Source organism: Dendrobates tinctorius, unplaced genomic scaffold (assembly GCF_039654945.1).
Source record: "Dendrobates tinctorius isolate UK_male_01 unplaced genomic scaffold, ASM3965494v1 ptg000158l, whole genome shotgun sequence".
In the NCBI taxonomy this organism is placed as follows: Eukaryota; Metazoa; Chordata; class Amphibia; order Anura; family Dendrobatidae; genus Dendrobates; species Dendrobates tinctorius.
Genome location: NW_027361825.1, coordinates 30541684 through 30563395, shown reverse-complemented (window position 1 = coordinate 30563395; position 21712 = coordinate 30541684). Strand labels below are relative to the sequence as shown.

The window sequence follows — 21712 nt, the reverse complement described above, 5'->3', positions numbered from 1 at the left end:
CAGTCCCGCACAGCCCGGCACAGTCCCGCACAGCCCGGCACAGTTCCGCACAGCCCAGCACAGTCCCCGCACAGTCCCGCACAGTCCCCGCACAGTCACGCACAGCCCAGCCCATTACTCGCATTTCCCATAGGCTTACATTGGACTCGCTGCTCATTACGTGTACCCGAGTATTAGGAGGTACTCTTAACGAGTACAGCGAGTCCGAGTATTTCACTACTCACTCATCCCTAATTATAATGCTTTTGGTTTTACTGTTGTATGATTTTATAATGTGGCATTATGTGTAAGATGCGGGTACATCAGATTATAAAAGTGTGTTGTGTCAACAGTGTATAAACTAATTTTAGTCATTTGTGGACGTGTGGTATGCTTTGAAATAATCCTTAATGCAAGAGCCAGGTTTCTCAGGGCAGATTTCACAATGGTGAGTTGTGTCCTTTCGGAGTCCCCTCTTGCAGCATACTCTGCACCGTTTTTGTGAAAGGCCTGTCCTCGCTGTTTGGGGAACCTGTCCTGGGAAATATTGACCTGGGACAATACGGGCACTATCAGATTCAGAAGTACTGGGGCCCTCATCTACCTGAGTGCCAAACATTAGGGCCTTGATGACTTCCTCCTGAAACTGAAGGAATGTCCCCATATTGCCTGCAGATCGGAACATAACAAAAGCATTGTACAGTGCCATCTGTACAATGTGCACGGACAATTTTTTGCACCATACTTTGGCTTTTCGCATGGCACTGTATGGTTGGAGGACCTGATCTGAAAGATCCACACCCCCCCATGCAGGGCCGGACTGGGACAAAAAAGCAGCCCTGCCACACAAACCCCACCAGCCCACATACTATAGCACTCATCAGCCCTGATCAGTGAATTTTTGCTATACTTTGTTGTCCCCTCATCACTCGAAGGAGTTATTTGAAGAGCTACATATTAATGGCGTCACAGTGCGTATGATTGACCACAGCTCCATTTACATGGTGCTCTTCAAAGCTACATTTCCCAGGATCATGGGGGTCCCAGCGGTCAGATCCAAAACAAACAAAGTCATACCCTATCCAAAAGATAGGGGAGAAGTTCCAAATTTGGATAACCCTTCATACAGTATTATGGGCACCACATAGTCCTCCATACAGTATTATGGGCACCATATAGTCCTCCATACAGTATTATGGGCCCCACATAGTCCTCCATACAGTATTATGGGCACAACATAGTCCCCCATACAGTATTATGGGCACCACAGTCCTGCATACAGTATTATAGGCATCACATAGTCCTCCATACAGTATTATGTGCATCACTTAGTCCTCCATACATTGTTATTGGTACGACATAGTCCTCTTTACAGTATTATGGGCACCATATAGTCCTCTTTACAGTATTATGGGCACCATATAGTCCTCTATACAGTATTATAGGCACCATATAGTCCTCCAAACAGTATTATGGGCACAACATAGTCCTACATACAGTATTATGGGCACAACATAGTCCTACATACAGTATTATAGGCATCACATAGTCCTCCATACAGTATTATGGGCGCAACATAGTCCTCCATACAGTATTATGGGCACCACATAGTCCTCCATACAGTATTATGGGCAACACATAATGCTCCATACAGTATAATGGCCCCATATATTGCTCCATACAGTAAAATGGGCCCCACATATTCTTCCACATGGTACAATGAGCCCACAAAATGCTCCATACAGTATTATGGGCCCCATACATTACTGAAACAGTTTTATGGGCCCCATATAATTCTCCATACAGTATAATGGGCTCTCATACTGTATATTACTTCAAACAGTATAATGGGCCCCATATATTACTTCACACAGTGTAATGGGCCCCATATATTACTTTATACAGTATAATGGGCCCCATATATTACTTCACACAGTATAATGAACCCCATATAATACTTCTCCCTGTCCCCACTGCTCTGGTCTCCTCAGCGTATTCTGCTTGGCACGGAGGATGCGCTGTAGTGATGTCATTGTGCCCCCTGCACTAAGACGTCACAGAGCTCAGACGCAGAGGGGGAATGATGGAAGAGGGAGCATCAGCAGCTGGCTCCCTCACTCATTGTTTTCAACTGTGTCGGCGCTGGCACCGGAGCCCCACTACTTACAAGCCCCATAGCATGCCAAGTCCCCGACGGCACTTGCCCGCTTTCGCCAGGTGGTGATGTCAGCCCTGATATGTCATAATTGAGCACCACCAAATATTAACCAGTAGGTGAAATGCTTTTAGGACACACACCCTTAAATCAAAGGAATTTATAAAAAGAAAATAATCAGCACACCGATTAAATAAGAGAAAAGTGGAGGACTCTTTATTAGCCCATGTGGTAATATTTCAATTCCATTGCAGAGAAATGATCTGTTATAGATCCAAACTTTGTCACAAGGGCTAATAAAGAGTCCGCCACTTTGCACAATTCATCGGAGCACTTTTTTTTTCATAGATACACATACTTATATTTACACCATGTATACAGGACAGGAGGAGTATACACAAAGTACACAGCTCTACACTATATGCTGTGGTAAGGAATATAGAGTGGAGCTGCGTATATACTATATAGTGTAGAGATGGGCCAGTGTATAAAGTGGGGATTCCACACTATATACACAGCAGCATACTATATGAACAGCTCTACACTATATACACACAACCCTACATTATAATTGACAGTATTATACTATACTAGAGGTGTGCCCGAAGATATCGCATCGGGAGGGAGGGAATTGTGTGTGTGTGTGGGGGGTGTGTGTCCCGCTGCTGCCTGCCCACCCACCTCCGTGCAGTTGTGGCGCCCCTGAGGGTTCAGTCACCACAGAGGTACTGCACCTCCTCTGAGGTGTGGTACCCCACCATTCAGGTAAGGTGGAGACACCTGACCACACTCCAACACCTGCATCCCACACAACACAGTAGTGTAGCAAAGCACCCTTTGGTGGCTCCCTGCTTGGAACATGAAGCATGCTGGGAGGTGGGTGGAGTTTAGTTGACATCAAAAGAGCAGGAAGAGTTTAGGATTTAGGCAGTTTGACAGAGTCAGTGGAAGAGTGAAGATCCCCTGAGTGGGATGGATGAAGGAAGTGCTGCAGCCGACCTCAGTGACCTGGGTCCGCTGACACAGGAACGGAACATTGATGGAAAGCCTGACTCTCTCCATAAGAAAGAAGGATTAGTACGGAACATAAGGAGAGGAGGACTAAGGATTAGGGTTAGAGCAGAACCCTTCCCGAGTTCACAGCGCAAGGCCGGGGTACGGTCCCCGAGGTTGTATGGATACTAATGGTCCTGCAGCAGACACCGGAGGAATAGAAGTTGTCACCACTTTATTCCCACACAAGACTTGGGGCACAACAGCAACGAGAGTGAGCCGGGACTTGGTAGCAAGGAGTCCCCGAAGCAGGCTACAGCTGTCTACCATACAAGTAGAGTTCATAGGAACATCTGACAGGAGGAACTCCATTGTAACTCAGTACTGAGAGTACTTCACAATAGGCGCAAAAGGGAGATGTTCAGAAAAGGCACATATGTTGGCGGAGTTTGGAACGGAGTACTTCATCTTGCCTAGAAGTTGGCTGGGCCCCTGACCTGGAGGACACGGCACAGATGCGGGCACCTGTATGCTCAACAGACTGTGAGTAAAGCTTTGGAACTACATGCCCTGGTGTCCTCCGCTTATTCCTGCGCCAACCCACTCAGCCCTGCAATATCTCTGTGCTTAACACTGCACCATTACGCTCCCCTCACTAGCGCTTCATCTACACTGCGCTGGGACTACAGCCCTACCTGTGGAGGGCCACAACATCATTGCTGCACCACACCATCTGTCCCAGAGGATCTGTCTGCAGCGTCGGCTTAACATCTTCATTGCCGAACACCACAGGTGGCGTCACGAATCATTCACTTATAAACTTTAATCATCATCATCCACACGCTCAACATTCCCCTTTTACAATGGACGCCCAGGGCCACGGACCGGGTCACAGCTAACGTGACATCTCCCATTGAAACCAATGGGCCCGGCTCGAGTACCCCACTGCCCTGGGTGAGGGCGATCCACAGTCACAGCCGTCAGGAAAGACGGTGGTTTGCGGCCTGTGCTGGAATTGGGGTTGGCAGGAAAGACTGTGGTTTGTGGCCTGTGCTGGAGATGGGGTCGGTAGGAAAGACTGTGGTTTGCGGCCTGTGCTGGAGATGGGGTCGGCAGGAAAGACAGTGGTTTGCGGCCTGTGCTGGAGATGGAATGCAGTGCCACCAGAGGGCACCCACACCTGATCTCCAGCACAGGCCGCAAGCCGCGGTCTTTCATGCCGGCTGTGACTGCACGGAGGTGGGTGGGCAGGCAGCGGCGGGATGCAGCAGGTCTCCTGGCGGCAGGGGTCCCGGCGGCAGGGGTCCGGTGGTGGGGGTCCTGGAGGTGGGGGTACTGGCCGTGTCCCACTGGTGGTACTGCGCAAGGGCCTGGTACCACCAGCGGGTGCCATATTGGAATACCCATCACTTTGGTATTCCAATATGGCGGTCGGCGTACTTCTGGTGCGGCGCGCAGGATTGTGGGATTCGAGGACATCCAGACGGCAGTGGATGACGGACAATTTAAGGCAATTATATAGATTGTTACATACTGCTGAATATATATCACATTGAGACTACTGTATATACATATGTATATATGGGTGCTGGGGCTGATGTATATACGGGTGCTGGGGCTGGTGCATATACAGGTGCTGCCGAGGCTGATGTATATACCGGTGCAGTGCTGGGGGCTGATGTACTTTAATTTAAACGTGTTTGGGCTGGGCACGTTCTTTACCCCTGCAGCAGCGGTCCTGCTACATGTACTGCAAGCAATGACTGCTGCTTGCGTGCATCTGTGTAACCGGGCATACCTCCCAACTTTTGAAGAAGGGAAAGAGGGGAAAAAGGGTGTGGCATGCACCGCGGCAGCTATTTGGCCATGCCTGACCACACCCATTTCACAACTAGTCATGCCCATGTCCATGCCCCAACCACACCCATTTAGCACTGCTGATCACACTGACTGGTACTGAGGGCACAGTGGCTGGTACTATGGGCACAGTGGCTGGCATTATGGGCACAGTGGCTGGTACTGAGAAAAAGAAAGAAACAGAGAGAGAGAAAAAACAAAACAGAGAGTAAGAAAGAGAGGACAGAAAAAAAGAACAGAGAGAGAGAGAAAAAAAGAAAGAGGGAAAAGAAAGAACATAGAGATAGAGAAAGAAATATGGGAAAGAAAGAACAGAGAGAGAGAGAAAGAGACCAGAGAGGGAGAGAACAGAGAGAGAAAGAAAGAACAGAGAGAAAGAAAGAGGGAAAGAAAGAGAATAGAGAGAGAAAGATTAGAGAAAGAAAGATTAGAGAGCGAAACAAAGAACAGAGCGAAAGAAAGAGGGGAAAGAACAGAGAGAGAAAGAAATAGGGAAAAGAAAGAAAGAAGAAATAAAAAGAACAGAGAAAGAAAGAGTGGACAGAAAAAAAGAACAGAGAGAGAGAAAAAGAGGGGAAAAAAGAACAGAGAGGGAGAGAGAAAGAAAGAGGGGAAAGAAAGAAATAAAGAAAGAACAGAGAGAAGGAAAAAAGAACAGAGAGAGAAAGAAAGAGTGGACAAAGAAAGAAAAAACAGAGAGAAAGAAAGATGGGAAAGAAAGAACAGAGAGAGAGAAAGGAAGAGGGGGAATGAAAAAAAGAACAGAGAGAAAGAACAGAGAGAGAAAAAAATAAAGAAACATTAGAAAGATGGAAAGAAGGAACAGAGAGAGAAAGAAATAAAGATTCTATAAAGATACTATAGCAGCCCGGCTCCCATTGTAGTGCCCACCTGAGCCTCCTGATGCAGGACATATCATGATCCACTCACATGGCCGACATCCCCGATTCCAAGGCAATCCCGCTGTCCATGCTGTTGGAGGAGCACAAGGTGATCGATCTGAAGCATTCCCTGAAGTCCCTCTATGGCCCCGTCACAATCTCCTCACGAAATTACCTCATTTCTGGTCAGCTTCCATCACGTCGCTTCCGGTAGAACATCACGTGCGAGTTTTAAAGTGCTCCTTGGGGCTCCACCGTGTACTCTTATGTCCGCGGGAGAAGTAAGCTCCCGGCTGCGGCAGTCTCTCTCTCAAAATCAGAACTGTCCCGCTGGAACTGGGACAGTTGGGAGGTATGAATGCTCCCCACCCTTGTACACGCATGGCTCCGCACGCCTCATACACACATGGTTCCGCTTTGTATGCCTCATATACACACAGCTCCGCTCCGTACACCTCGCGCACACATGGCTCCACTCCGCAAAACTCATACACATGCGACTCTTCTCCGTACACCTTTTACACACGCGGCCACGCTCTGCACACGTCAAACACACATAGCTCCACTCTGTAAACCTTGTACGCATGCGACTTTTCACCATACACCTCATACACACGCGGCTCTGCTCCATGCACACACTGTTCTGCTCCGCTCCATAAACACAAGGCTCAGATCCGTACACTTTGTACATACAGGGTTCCGTTCCATACATTTCGTATACACATGGCTCCGGTCCGTAGACCTTGTACACATCTCCGCTCCGTACACCTCGTACACACGCGGTTCCTCTCTGTACACACATGGCTCTGCTCCATACACCCCGTACACACTTGGCTCCGCTCCGTACACCTCGCACACACTCAGCTCCGCTCTGTTCACCTCATACAAACACGGCTCTGCTCCATACACACAAGGCTCCGCTCCGCGCACCTTGTACACACATGGCTCCGCTCTGTACGCCTCGCACACGCGCAGCTCCGCACCGTACACCTCTTACACACACAGCTCCGCTCACCTCGTACACACACGTCTCTGCTCCGTACACCTCGTCCACACACGGCTTTGCTCCGTACACCTCGTACACACACGACTCTGCTACATCCACACTGTAAACCCCTCCTGACCTCACACAGAAATCTTACCTCATCCAGCACCATGGCAACCAGCACAGCAGCGTCCTGCACACATTGAGGGCTGTGGACACAGGACCTGTGATGAGGTCACAGGAGGGGAGGAGTTGGGTCACATGATCAGGGGCCTGGGACAGGGGCTAGTGATCATGTGACCCTTGACTCCTCCCCTGCTGTGACCTCATCACAGGTCCTATGGGCAGGGAGCAGTCTAGTGATGCTGTTGGAGGCTCAGGCTGCAGTGGATCTGTGGGAATCGGTGAAGATGTGGTGCGTGGGGGGGTGTGGCGACTTATCTCCCTGCAGTGCGGGCTGCGGGAAAGAAAAATCCTGCGACCGTTGGGAGCTATGTTCCGGCGGCAGGAGGAACAGGCCAGTGGCTGCACCAGATGAGCAGGCGCTGGCAGCCTGCGGCCCACTTCACAGCGGCCCAGCGGGAAAATGCCCGGTTGGGTACATTATCAATCCGGGCCTGCCCCCATGTACCGATTGTAATCAAAGATTTAATCTGGCTTTGGGACTGTTGTTGTGGCCCCACGAACAGTGACAAGGGTGCTGTTGTTATGGTGTGTGGTAGTCAAGATAAGGACATCCCTTTTCTCAGCGTTTGCCCAATTAGCGGCTTAGGGAGGCCTCACTGATTTTTTTTTTGCACAGTGCCACATGCAACCATACCTCTGGCAGAGAGGGCCTGGAAGAGTCGGATGCTGGTGTAAAATTATCAATGTAGAGGTGAAAACACTTATCCTGCAGTGAGTGCAGCAATTCCCACACAATTTTCCCACTCACCCCGAGGACAGGGGGGCATTCAGTGGGGTTAATATGGGTGTCCTTCCCCTTGTAGACCCTAAATTTGTGGGTGTACCCTGAGGTACTCTCGCACAGTTTGTACAGTTTTATTCCGTACCTGGACCTCTTACTGGGAAGGTATTGTTGGAGTTTTAGCCTCCCTTTGAAGTCAATGAGCGATTCTTCAATAGCGATGTCCCTCTGGGGTGTGTGCGCCTCGGCAAATTTTCTGCTGAAGTGTTCAACCACTGGCCGGATTTTATATAGATGATCAAAGTTTGGATCGTCTCGGGAAGGACACTGCGCATTATCACTATAATGCAAAAATTTTTGGATCCCTTCAAATCGTTTCCTTGTCATAGCCATGCGAAATACTGGTGTGTTGTAGGGAATATCAGTACTCCAGTATTGCCGAAGCTCTGTTTTTTTTATTATGCCCATATGCATCATAATTCCCCAAAATGTCATCATCTCTGCTGCATTTACCAGAGTCAATCTGGCGTATGATGACGTGGGATTTTGGGTGAAAAATTTTTGGGCATTCAGGTTTTTGGGCCACCATAAGATGTATTATTTCATCACTGAAAAAGAATTTGAAGAAGTCAATTTCAGTGAGGCCTGTGGTGTCAAATTGGATTCCTGAGCTGCTGCTGAAATCTGGAATGACAGGCTGATAATATGGGAACGATTGCTGCAGGAGTTGCCTGGGTCCTAGGGCACCTTGTTGGGGGTCCTTCCTCACTAGATAAGGAGGAAGAGGATGAGGAATAGAGGAATGTGGGAGCTTCCTCACTGGCTGAATCCGTGTCGTACGCAAGGATGGCGAATGGGCCATTTTTTTGTTATTTTTCCAAACCCCTGGGATGTATATGTGAGTGGTGCTTTTACATGTGTAATGTGTGGCGCTTGTGTATAGGGTACTATTTATTCTAACAAAACAGAGAGGAAAAAAAGTAGAGAGATAAAATGTAGAAAGAAAAATCAGATGTGAGAAAAGTCTGTATAAAAAATACAGATGTTCACTACACTAATGCCCTCCCTATAAATTTACCTGACACAAATTCTTTTTTTACAAAAGAAAAACGGACGTCACCAACAATGTGACATATGCTCCCCTAATGCACTAGCTAAAAATTTACTCGACGCAAGTAATTATTTTTTTTACAAAAGAAAAACGGACGTCACCAACAATGTGATGTACGCTCCCCTAATGTACTTTGTAGGCAAGAAAAAAAAATAAGCTTCTTCCCTACTTATAATACTACTCTGTACATTTTTTTTTTCTAAAACAAGATCAGTCGTCACTAACGCTGTGACGCTGGCTATAATAACACGCTACCACTAAAACTACGCTGTACATTTTTTTTTCTCTAAAACAAGATCAGTCATCGCTTACGATGTGATGCCGACTACGCTACTTTGCTACGTCTAAAACTACACTGTGCTAACTACTATCATTATTTTTTTCTAAAAAAAAATCGGATGTCACTTAGACTGCAATGTCTGCTATGCTAATTAGCTAGAAAGGGAAAAACTCCAGTGGCGAAGTCTCTGATCAGCAGTAGAGTTGAAAGAAACGGGTCGGTCAAGTTAAAAAAATCGCCGACTTTCGCCAAAGTCGGGTTTCATGAAACGAAACCCGACCATAGCGTGAGGTCGGCCATGAGGTCGCCGACCAGCGCGCCAAAGTCGCGTTTCAAGTAATGCTTCCAGCACCTTTTTTCAGTCAATAATGGAGGACGCACACTGTGGGCAACGCGATGACATAGGCAGCGGCCAGCACCATCTTAGAGAAGGGCATTGAAGTGATTGGCTTGCTTTGTGTGGCATCACAGGGGCTATAAAAGGCCGTGACCGCCAACCGCCATCTTACTACTGCTGATCTTAGAATAGGGAGAGGTGCTGCTGCTGATACTGAGAGCTTTAGGCAGGGAAGAAGAAAAAAAAAATAGCTTCTGCTGCTAGCGCTTTTCACTTAACAGTTAGGGTGCAGTGAAAGTGGAGGATTTTAGTTGTGAGCAGCAGCGCTGGAGGTGATTAGGCTGCCTTTTAAGGCTACCTGATAGCTGCATTGGTGTGTGCACACTGCTGTTCAAACTGATTTTTTCAAAGCACTCCAACTTTTATTATTTTGTTCTGCTCAGTTACCGAGTGTTCATTTTTTCACACACTGTATAGCGGTGTACGCTCCTCACACTACAGTGTACCGGCTGGTATCACGGACAAATACAAGCTGTGTGTTTTTCTGGAAAAAAAAAACGAGATTTTCCATTTTTCCAGACCTACACCATATAGAGCTGTCGGCTTTTCAAGCAGTTTAGTATGTCTGCTGTTTGATTATGGTCCAAACTATACAGAGACAACGTGTGTCACTCCGTATAAACATAGCCTGAGATTTACAATTTTCTATACAGACACCGTATAGCGGTGTACGCTCCTCACACACTACCGTGTACCGGCTAGTATCACGGACAAATACAAGCTATCTGTGTGTTTTTCTGGAGAAAAAAAGAGATTTTCCACTTTTCTAGACCTACACTGTATAGAGCTGTCGGCTTTTCAAACAGTTTAGTATATCTGCTGTTTGATTACAGTGCAAACTATACAGAGACAGTGTGTGTCACTCCGTATAAACATAGACTGAGATTTACAATTTTCCATACAGACACCGTATAGCGGTGTATGCTCCTCACACACTTCCGTGTACCGGTTGGTACCACGGACAAATAGAAGCTGTGTGTTTTTCTGGAAAAAAAAAGCAAAGGAGATTTTCCATTTTTCCAGACCTACACCGTTTAGAGCTGTTGGCTTTTCAAACAGTGAAGCTATCTGTGTGTTTTTCTGGAAAAACAAACTGAGGAGATTTTCCATTTTTCCAGACCTATACCGTATTGATCTGTCCGATTCTCTAAGGCCTCTTTCACACTTCAGTTTTTTACAATCAGTCACAATCCGCCAGGTTTTGAAAAAAACGGATCCGCAATTTTCTTTTGAGGATCCGTTTTTTTCCCCATTGACTTCCATTATTGGCGGATTGTGACGGATTGCCGTCCGTTGCATCCGTTTTTTTTGCGGATCCGCCAAAAGTTGCTGTCCGTCACCATCCTCAAAGATTTCAAAACGGAGCTTGCAATGTTTTTTTCTCTGGCAGATCCTCCAGAAACTCATTTCACCCGAAATTCTTTCTGGGTGCCGGTCTCTCTCTCTCTCTATCTCTCTATCTCTCCTTTTCCAGGCTGCGATTCCTTTAAAATTCTTCATTTGTCGGATCCGTCAAAAAAACGGATGGGTGGCATCCGTTGTCATCACTACTAAAACGGATCCGCCATCTGTCCTTTTGGCGGATTTTGACTGATGCAAAAAACTGAAGTGTGAAAGAGGCCTAACAGTATTGTATATCTGCTGTTCGCATTACAGTCAAATCTATACAGTCAGCGTGTGTGTGTGACACTCTGTAAATACATATACGGAGATTTTTAGTTACATAAAAAAGTATCCAGCTGTACACTTATGATACAGTACCGTATATCTGCTTGTTATATTACGGTCAAATACATACTGGGATAGCGTCTGTGACTAACAAAAAATATACGTAGATTTAATTTTTCTAATGCACCTTAAACAGCTGGTCGCTTCTCATACAGTACCATCTCTCTGCTGGTATTTTGGGTACATTTTCCCAAACATGAGGAAGTATGGTGGAAGAGGCCGCGGACGTGGGCAGGGGGGGCGCGGCTGGTACTGATGGTGGTGGTGCATCGGCTGGTTCTGGCAAAAGCACAATAGCAGCTTAGGCAGGAGGTGTTGAGCCTGCGTCATTGTCTGGCCCAAGAAGGCCTGTAAGGTTCCTTTTTCTTTGAGTACAAAAACCGCTTTTAAAGCCGAGCATCAGGAACAGGTTATGGCGTACATTGCCGAAACAGCCACCAGCTCTATTGCCTCCTCTTCTGAAGGCTCCAAACCTGCAAGCACGGAGTTGTCAGTGCAGGGTTCTGGTCATGAAAAACACCTTTCCTTGTGTCCTTCACCCCCACCAAAAGTGAAGGATGAGGCAGCTGACACTTCAGATTTCTCTATGGAGCGCTTTTCACATACCATGCCTGGGTTATCCAGTCAAATCCTGAATTCTCCAGTCCAAGATGAATCTGAGTGGATGCACAGCCACTGCTAGATGATTCTGCTGGTACATTGACCCAGAGCACTACATTGCCCTCGCAGTCTAATGAGCCAGAATCTGACCCAGATGAAACTCAGGTGCCCCTTCCCACATACTATATCACCTTACAGAGTGACACAGAGGAAGGTAAAGAGGAAGGTGCAGATGACTTTGAAGAGGAGGTGATGGATGACCCAGTTCTGGACCCGGATTGGCATCCATTGGGGGAGGAGGGTGGCGCTGGCAATAGCTGAGATAAGGAGAAGGATCCGCAGCAGGCATTGACATCACAGCAGCGGTTATCTGGCAGGCCTGTAGCTGTCCAAAAACGTGGACCAAAAAATAAAAGAGTTGCTGGACAGTTTGGCCAGATGGTCAAGTTAGCACAGCGTGCAAGGCTAGAAAATGTCTGCCATAGTAGGAAGAGTGCAGTGTGGCACTTCTTTGTCCAAAATCCTACTGATGAGGCAAAGGTTACCTGTAAAAATTGCAGAAGGACCTTTAGCCGAGGTAAACAACTCAGAAATTTGAATACCAGTTGCAGGCTTAGACATTTAACCAACATGCACTTGCAAGCGTGGACGGACTACAGAACGTCAGGTAGCACATGTGCACCTGCTCTGACTGAAGGTAGCCAGCAACGCTCCATCACTTTCCCCACTGTAACACCACTGCCACTGTTAAGCGCACCACCAGCACTAAATGTTGAGGTGTCGTCGCAAAGCCAAACCACTCAGGGAATCACAATGGTTTTGCAACACAACACTGAATCTAGGCCATCACCACCAATAACATCACCAGCCCCCTCTCACTCCATCCGGTCCACCGATAGTTCCCCCATATGCAGCTCTCCAGTACAGCTCACCCTACCAGACACTCTGAGAAGGACAAGAAAGTACTCATCCTCTCATCCGTGAACACTATGTCTGAACGCCTACATTGCCAAACTAATCTCGTTAGAGATGATGCCCTACCGTTTGGTTGAAAGCGAAGCTTTCCACGAGCTCATGGCCTGCGCAGTCCCACGCTATGACCTACCCAGTCGGCACTTTTCTCGAAAAGCCATCCCAGCCCTCCACCTGCATGTGAAAGACTGCATTGTCCATGCACTCAAGCAATCAGTGAGTGGAAAGGTGCACCTCACAACAGATGCATGGTTCAGTAGGCATGGCCAGGGCCATTACATGTCCATCACTGCGCACTGGGTTAATATGGTGGATGCAGGCTCCACAGGGCACAGCGGCGGTGGAGCAGTGCTGCCTAGCACACGGTATAGAAAACAGTTGCCTGTAGGCTTTCGAGCCTCCTCCTCTATAAGTGAAAGCTTGTCCACAGAGCGCAGTCGCACGAGCACTCCATCCGCAGCTGGCAGTGTTGCACACGAGGTGTCCCACTATCGAACAGCTAGTGGTAAACATCAGCAGGCTGTGTTAAAGATGATGTCTTTGGGTGACAACAGTCACACCGCGGAGGTACTGGCCGACTACTTGCAGTGACAAACTGAGTCATGGCTGGCCTGTCTACATCTTGAGCCAGGCAAGGTAGTCAGCGATAACAGCCGTAATTTAGTGGCAGGCATAGGCCTTGCAAAACTCCCACACATACCTTGCCTGGCTCACACTTTGAACCTGGTGGTGCAGTGCTTCCTTAATAATTATATGGAGTCAAGATCCTTGCTCCACAGGGTGCAAAGACTGTGCTCGCACATCCGTCGCTCGGCCGTACACTCCAGTCGTATGCAGAAGCTGCAGCGATTGCTCCACCTCCCCAAACACCGCCTAATTATAGACGTTGCAACAAGGTGGAACTCCACCCTGCACATGGTTGAGAGGCTGTGCAAACAGAGGCAGGCTGTAATGCATTTGTGGGAGGATACACGGGCAGGCAGTTTGAGGGCAGACATGGAATTGTCGGGTGTGCAGTGGTCAAAGCTGAAAGACCTCTGTAAAGTCCTTCAGTGTTTTGAGGAATGCACACAGCTGGTAAGCGCAGATTACGCCATCATTAGCATGAGCATCCCACTTATGCGTCTGCTTATGCAAAGTTTGACGCACATTAAGGAACAGGCGTCTGCAGTGGAGGAGGAACAGGAGGAGGAGGAGGGAAGCCTTGCTGACAGTCAGCCATTGTCTGGTCAGGGAACTGTCCTGGATGTAGGTGGAGGAGGAGGATGAGGGGGATGATTATTTTGGGCAGGAGGATGCTTCTCAGGGGGCAAGAGAAAATGTTGGTGTTCCAAGGTCAGGTACAGGGTTTGTGCGTGACTGTAGCGATGTGGATTTTCCAGAAAGTGCTCCTCCACCCAGCAGTGGCAGTGCATTATTGACACCTGGAACATTGGCCCACATGTGCGATTATGCCTTGCGGTTCCTAAAAAGGGACCCCCGCATTGTCAAAATGATGAAGGATGACTACTGCTGGCTGGCCAGCATCCTCGATCCATGCTACAAAGGCAAATTACACAACATCATGCCACAGGAGAACCTAGAGATAATATTGGCTAACAAACAAGCAACTATGGTAAACCATTTGTTTGAGGCTTTCCCAGCACACAGCAGCGGTGCTGTTTCTCCCACGAGCCGTAGTGGGCGCAATGGAAGAGGTGCTCGTGGTGCACACAACCGAAGTCGCGTTGGAGACAGGGGTTTCATGACCTTGTTGTGGACTGATTTCTCAATTACCGCTCACACGACTGGTAATACTGAATCGATTAAAAGTGACAGGAGACAGCAGTTGTCAACTATGGTTACAAACTACTTATCCTCCCATATCGATGTTCTCCGTCACAGGTCATTCCCCTTTGACTATTGGGCCTCTAAACTGGACACCTGTCCTGAATTGGCACAATATGCCTTACAGGAACTCGCTTGCCCTGCTGCTATTGTGTTATCTGAAAGAGTCTTCAGTGCTGCTGGATCAATCCTGACAGAAAAAAAGACCTGCCTGTCGACCCAAAATGTTGATGATCTAACCTTCATTAAAATGAACCATGCATGGGTTTCCAAGGATTTTGTCCCACCTTTCCCTGATGACACCTAGGTTGCCAGAAAACTGCCTCGCTTTTGTTCTCTTCCACTGACTTGCCCAATTCTGCCATTTACAGCTGCTGAATGTCCAGCCTACACATCAACATATGCTATTTTTTAAACCTCCCTAACTGGGCTGCCCTCCCCCAAGGGCTGGGGTCAACACCTGGCACACCCGGGCAAGTGCCGTTGCTCTGAACAGGTGGATGGGCCCACTGATGGCCGACTGCACTGGCACAGGGCCCCTCATAGTACAACATAGGGTCTCTGACGGTGGGGGGGCCCACTCGCTGTCAGACACACCAGCGTACTATGAGGGGCCCTGTGCCAATGCCATCGCCCACGAGTGTGCCCCCCCTGCTTGGTCATGGCCACAGCACTTGCAAGTTGCAATACTTACCTCTCCCTGCTACACCGCTGTGTAGTCTGGGCAGTTAAATCCTTCACAGGGACGGCCACTAGAAGTTTGGCGTATTGATCGTTGATGGTTAAGATGTAGCTTTGGCCTGCCCTGCTGGCCTCTACCTTCAGACGATCAATGGCTACCATTTGTAATGGACGTCAACTTACAAGCGGATGCAGTGGTGCTTTATGATCACCTTTCACTGTTGTGATAGTCACAGACGTGTGACATTCCTGCCACCATTTTTCTATGTCTACTCTTATGCCAATACAATAGAATCGCCTACGGCCTGTGGGTTCTGTCTTTTGCCCTCCAAAATGCCCAGACATATGATAGGCAATGAGGACCATGTCTACATCTCTCCCTGTGATCACAATTGGATGGAGACGAGTAACAGTGATGTGATACACGCTACTGCGATAAAGCTATCCTTTCTTCACAAAGAACCATTTTCGCTGTCTCCACAGACACAGTAATTGAGGGTCTGAAGCGCCTCTGCAACATCTACTGTGAGGTTTTCCCGCGATGAGTAATTCCCAAATTTCTGCAAACACTCGACTTTCTGTCTGTACTTTTATCCATGTAGTTTGCAGTAGCAGAGAGTCTGGACTGGCTTACTGAGATTGAAATATATACAATGATTTAAAAGTACCACAACACTGTATACTGGTGTAGGCCTCAAATACTTTTCCCTTTTTATACTTTTTAAATTCTGGTGTAATACATACTGAGCCTGTGAGTGTCTGTGTCTGACTCTGGAAGTGTAGACGGAAATTTACAATTACCCCTAGACTGGATAGACCTGGTATGTGCTGATACAGTACCTTGGTTCAAAATTTTTTACTAAGGTATCATCCATAGTGAGTGAGCATGTGTCGTTTCCACCTTCTATATAGACGGTGAATCGGAGATACCAATTATTACTCTATACTTGATACAGCTTGTATCTTGTTATACAGTACCTTTGGTCGACATTTAGTGTTACAATCGCATCCATACTGAGTAAGCGTCTGAGAGTGACTACGGGACTATGTATACGGAGATTTTAATTGTATCCTATAATATATATACTTGCTATCTTGTTATCCAGTACCTTTTTAACAACATTTTTTATTATGGTCAAACCCAGACTGAGTGAGCGTGTGAGGGTGACTCCGGAAATATATAGGGAGATTTCAAATTTGGCCCACACTGATTACAGCAGTACGCTTCTGATACAGTAACCTTTTTGGCTATTTAGATTAAGGTGTAATCCATAATGAGCCTGTGAACATCTGTCTGTTACTCCGGAAATATATTTGGAGATTTAAGATTACCCCAACACTGTTTACAGCTGTACGCTTGTGTTACATTACCGATTTACAGCTTTTCATATTCTTGTGTAGTCCATACTGGGCCTGAGAGCGTATGTGTCTGCCTCCTGAAATATATACGGAGATTCAGAATGTTTACACTATACTATATATACCTTCTATCTGGTGATACTGAACCCCTTTTCAACTTTTTATTTGTGTAATCCATACTGAGCCTGTGAGCGTCTGTGTATGACTCATGAAATATATATGGAGATTTACTGTTATCCCTAGACTGTATAGAGCTGTACACTTCTGATACAGCACCATATATCTGCTGGTATTTTGGGTCCATTTTTCAAAACATGAGGAAGTATGGTGGAAGAGGACGTGGATGTGGGCGTGGGGGGCCACCTGTTAGTGATGGTGGTGGTGGTGCCTCTGCTGGTAGTGCCAAAAACACAATAGCAACTAGGGCAGGAGGTGTTGAGCCTGCGTCATGGTGTAGCTCCAGAAGGCCTGTAAGGCTCCCTTTTCTGGGAGTAGGTAGACTGCTTTTAAAGCTGGAGCATCAGGAACTGGTGTTGCCTTACATTGCTGAAACAGCCTCCAGCTCTATCGCCTACTCTTCTGAAGTTTAAAAAATCCAAGCACTGAGTCGTCAGTGCAGGCTTCTGGTCAGGAGCAACCCCTTTCCTTGTGTCCTTCACCCACATTAAAAGTGAAGGATGCGGCAGCACACACTTAAGATAACTCCATGGAGCTCTTTTCACATACCATGCCTCGGTTCATTAAAAATAGGGCCCATCATATACTGGAGCATTCCAAATCGGGGACATCAGACACTGGAGCAGTATTTACAGGGCCCATTATACACTGGAGAATTAGAAATGGAGCCCATTATATATGGAGCATTATTAGGGCCCATCATAACACTGGAACATCATCCATGAGGCCCGTCATACACTGGAGCATTCCAAATGGGGGACATCAGACACTGGAGCAGCATTTACGGGCCCATTATACACTGGAGCTTTAGAAATGGAGCCCACTATATATTGAGCATTATTAGGGCCCATCATACACTGGAGCATCATCCATAGGGACCATCATATACTGTAGCATTATGTGGAGCTCATTGTATACTGTATGGAACAGTATATGGGACCAATTATTCTGTATGGAGAAATATATGGGGCTAATTACTCTGTATGGCGCACAATGTGGTGGCCATAATACTATATGGAGTAATATACTGTCCTTTTTTTGAGCTATTGTAGAATTTAAAATAGATCAGTCATGTCATGTAAGCAGTGAAGTATTTGTCATTGCACTATACCTATATTTCTGTGCCGTATCGGAGCATCATGAGTTGTGGTATGTGTTAAAGGGGCGCACTAACACTCTTTGGCCCAGGGCACATGAAAACCTGGAGCCAGCCCTACCCCCCACATCTTTAGCCAAATAACCCCCAGTTTTCAATGTGTAACTATAATTATGAAGTAAATTAAGGTTGACAAGCTTCAGTAATAAGAATTGATGTTTTTGGCTTTGAAATGGGCACTGTAGGTGTGTTTACTGTCCTCCACTCCCTGCCGACTTTGCTTCCCCATTGACTTGCATTGGGTTTCGTGTTTCAGTCAGCCTCCGACTTTTCCCTATAGTCGGCCGATTTCGTTCAACCCGACTTTTGTGAAAGTTGGGTTTCATGTAACCCGACTCGACCCTAAAAAAGGCAAAGTCGCTCATCTCTAATCAGCAGCGATACTGATCAGAGCGCTGTGGACACAGGAAGAGCACGAATGCTCTGTGCAGGATACCATGCATGCAAAAAAGTGCAAAACAGTGCACCAAACACTGACGCCGGCTACGCTACTTTGCTACGTCTAGAACTACACTGTATTAATTACTATTATTTTTTTCTAAATAAAAATTGATTGTCGCTTATACTGTGATGTCCGCTAGGCTTACTATCTGAAAAAAGAAAAATTCCCGTGGCGCAGTCTGTGATCAGCAGCGATACTGATCAGAGCGCTGCATACACAGGAAGAGCATGAATGCTCTGCGCAGGACGCCGTGCAGAGGAAAAAGGCACAAAAAATTGTGCTAAAAATTCATTTGGAAGGGGAAAGGAAGGGGGGAGGTGGGATACTGGAACAGGGATGGGGGATTGGGAAAGGGATGAGGGAGGTGCTGCTGCTGCTGTGATCACAGGAGTCACACAGCAAGCAGTACACAGCTCACAGCAGGAAGATCGTAAGAGGCTATCAATGGGGCAGCAGCACTTTGAGGCAGGAGATCGCAGGGACAATCACAGTGGCCACCAATGGATTCTTTCTCTCATGTGACACAGAGGGGCTTGGTGAACTGCTCTGCATGACAAATCTGAGGTAAAGATGGTGTGCAGAGCAGTGATCCCTATTTTAGATTAACCCTTTTGGTGCTGATTGGCTAGAAGCTATTATTCAGCCAATCAGCGCCATAGTGGTTAATCAGGTGAGGTGAATTGGCGATCATCCAACCCACTATGACGGCTGTGATTGGTGCTGTGTCTCACAGCACAGATCACAGCCTCTCACATGCTTTTTTTTTCAGAGCTTTATTGGTAACATTGCTGTGATTGGCTGGTGAGAGTTCACCAGCCAATCACAGCAATGACTGACGCATGGGGACGGATCAGGCCCCCTTGGTGACATGCCGTGATGGTCTGGTTTCAGGAAGAGCAGCCATCCTAACCAAATCGCCGCGCGATACAGTGTGGTGATAGGAAATAGCAGCACCGTACTAGTACTGCAGTTTGCGGGAACTCGGCTCCGGCAGAGCAGTACTAGTACGGCGCATGTCAGGAAGGGGCAAATGACACATATAATCTGCACCAGAAAAAGGACCAAAATAAGCCTCAAAAACACAGCAAACTCTGCTTTTGTAAGCAGCTTCTTTATTACCAAAAGAGAGCAGGTTTTAGTAAAAAAAAAGCAGCAGAAAAGCAACGTCTGAATGTGAATATAGCTATAACCAAATGCGTTTTTAGTGCACTTCGACAGCGGGAACACATTAAAAGACATAGCTGTATCAATAAAGTTTTCTCAAAGCCAAAATACCATGGAGTTTCAAAAACAAAGTAGCTTTTTTTACAAGATGTACCCAAAAGAGACAAAGAAACATGTTGTCATAAACACGATAAAAACGCATGTAAAAAAAAAATCGCTCTCAAAATCACAATGAAGAAAAGCGTTTGACTTAATTTACTTAGCAGGTGCAGAAAACCTGTGACATCAAAAACTCACCAAATATTCATCATGAGAACGTGATATAAGACTTATAGGTCTATAGCGATGATGCAGACCAAACTATGGTTTCTATAAAGCTTTAGATATCAGACAAATTATAAAGGTGAATTACAGACCTGGTTTAAAGATTTTACCAACTCTCCTTGCTTTATATGCAAGACACTTCCAATAATTGGAAGTGGCATCGGTCCAGGGGGTAAATTTCGGGGCCTGTACATTTTATCCCACGTCGAGTAGATGAACATGCAGGATACCAGCAGGACCAGGATCAAAGTCGCTAACACCGTGATGTCCATATTGCAGGTTGGCGGCACTAATAATAGTATGATCAGCTGTGGCCACCAGTGTATATATAGCAGAGGTTTCTGGACTTGTGCCACTTGCTGATTGTATTGTATCATAGTTTAGTTTGTAATGTTTCGAGAAATCTTGCCAGAGACTTTTCTAAAGTTCATGGAACAGACAATGAAACTTCTGAAGTTCACTTGAGCATTTAGTTACTGTATCAATATGTTTTTTCTTTGCATAAAAGAATTAAGTAACACGCACACTGCTTGGCAATGGAGCTACATTTGGATGGGTGCCTAGTGAAAAGGAGGGTTATATACACCTTGTTTGGATTCAAAAATCCCCTGATCATTGGGATGCAGAATTATGTGGGCAAGGTCATAGTAAAATACATTTGTGTGCTAGTTGCTGCGTCTTCTAAGCATGAGAGTTTTGCAACGAAAATAGATGATGGTCTATTGCATGGTATTATCCATGTTGTTGAATAAATTTACAAAAGGTAGAAAACCCAGGGGAGCTCTCAAATCACCAGTTAGGCCACTTTCACATTTCAGGCTTTCAGTATCCGGCATGGTGCGGCGAAAGACCGGACTGCTGGATCCGGCACCTGTTACGACCAGATCCAGCTTTTTCCCCGTGCTGTATCATTGCTGCTGCATTGCGCCGGATGGCAATGCGGTGCGTCCGTTTTTTTCCGGATCCGGAGAAAATAGCCGGTCCGGCGTCTGGAAAAAACGTTGCATGCAACGTTTTTTCCCAACGCCGGACCGGTTTTTCGCACTGCGCATGCCCGGAAACCTTCTCTGCCAGGAATATATCCGGCAGAAAGAAGGATCCGGTGTCTGCGTTTGCGGCCGGATCCGGTAGTCCGGTTTTTCGCCGCATCGTGCCGGGACAAAAAGCCTGAGGTGTGAAAGCGGTCTTAGTGCCTGTGGGAGAAAGGGGGGAGAGTAGAAGTTGGAGCTTGACAGGCTGACACATATATCAAGCCTTTGCAATTGAATATAGCTGGTGGGCGCCGTACCTGCTGGTGATGTCAGCCGAAGTGAGGAAGGAGGGGTGTTTCCAGCACGTCCATCCAGTTTAAGTAAAATTTATTTTTATTAGAACATTTTTAAAAACAGTTTTTAAAAATGAGAGTGAAAGAGACAATCTGCCTGAGGCGTTTCTGGCGCACCGCCATATATATAGCAAGGAACCAATCACAAACATAGCAATTAATGATATTAGAAAAACAACAGCTGAATACACATAGCATGAATCTCTTATTTCAAAGCATATCCAAAAATATCAAATTGCATAAATTTGTGTTTTAAGTTAGAGCATAATTTAAGCATGTATCTTTCAATTTAATAGCTGTAAAAAAGATCATTCCTATAGTTCATGCCCTGTGCGTGTTTAGTATCTAGGGTCAAAATCCAAAAGGCTTCCCAGAGTGCTAATTGTTTCTTCCAGTCACCACCTCTTGGTGAC

The 21712-nt window shown here is 46.6% G+C and overlaps 1 protein-coding gene across 1 annotated transcript in view; it reads right to left on the bottom strand.

The window, feature by feature from the left end:
- Nucleotides 1-21286, bottom strand: part of LOC141052037 (cytochrome P450 2G1-like) — a 129508-nt gene extending 108222 nt beyond the window's left edge. Inside the window, exon 1 of the mRNA XM_073549216.1 lies at nucleotides 20068-21286. Coding sequence (XP_073405317.1) covers nucleotides 20068-20352 — 285 coding nt within the window. The 5' untranslated portion in view covers nucleotides 20353-21286. The remainder of the gene's footprint in view (nucleotides 1-20067) is intronic.
- Nucleotides 21287-21712: the final 426 nt, after the last annotated feature.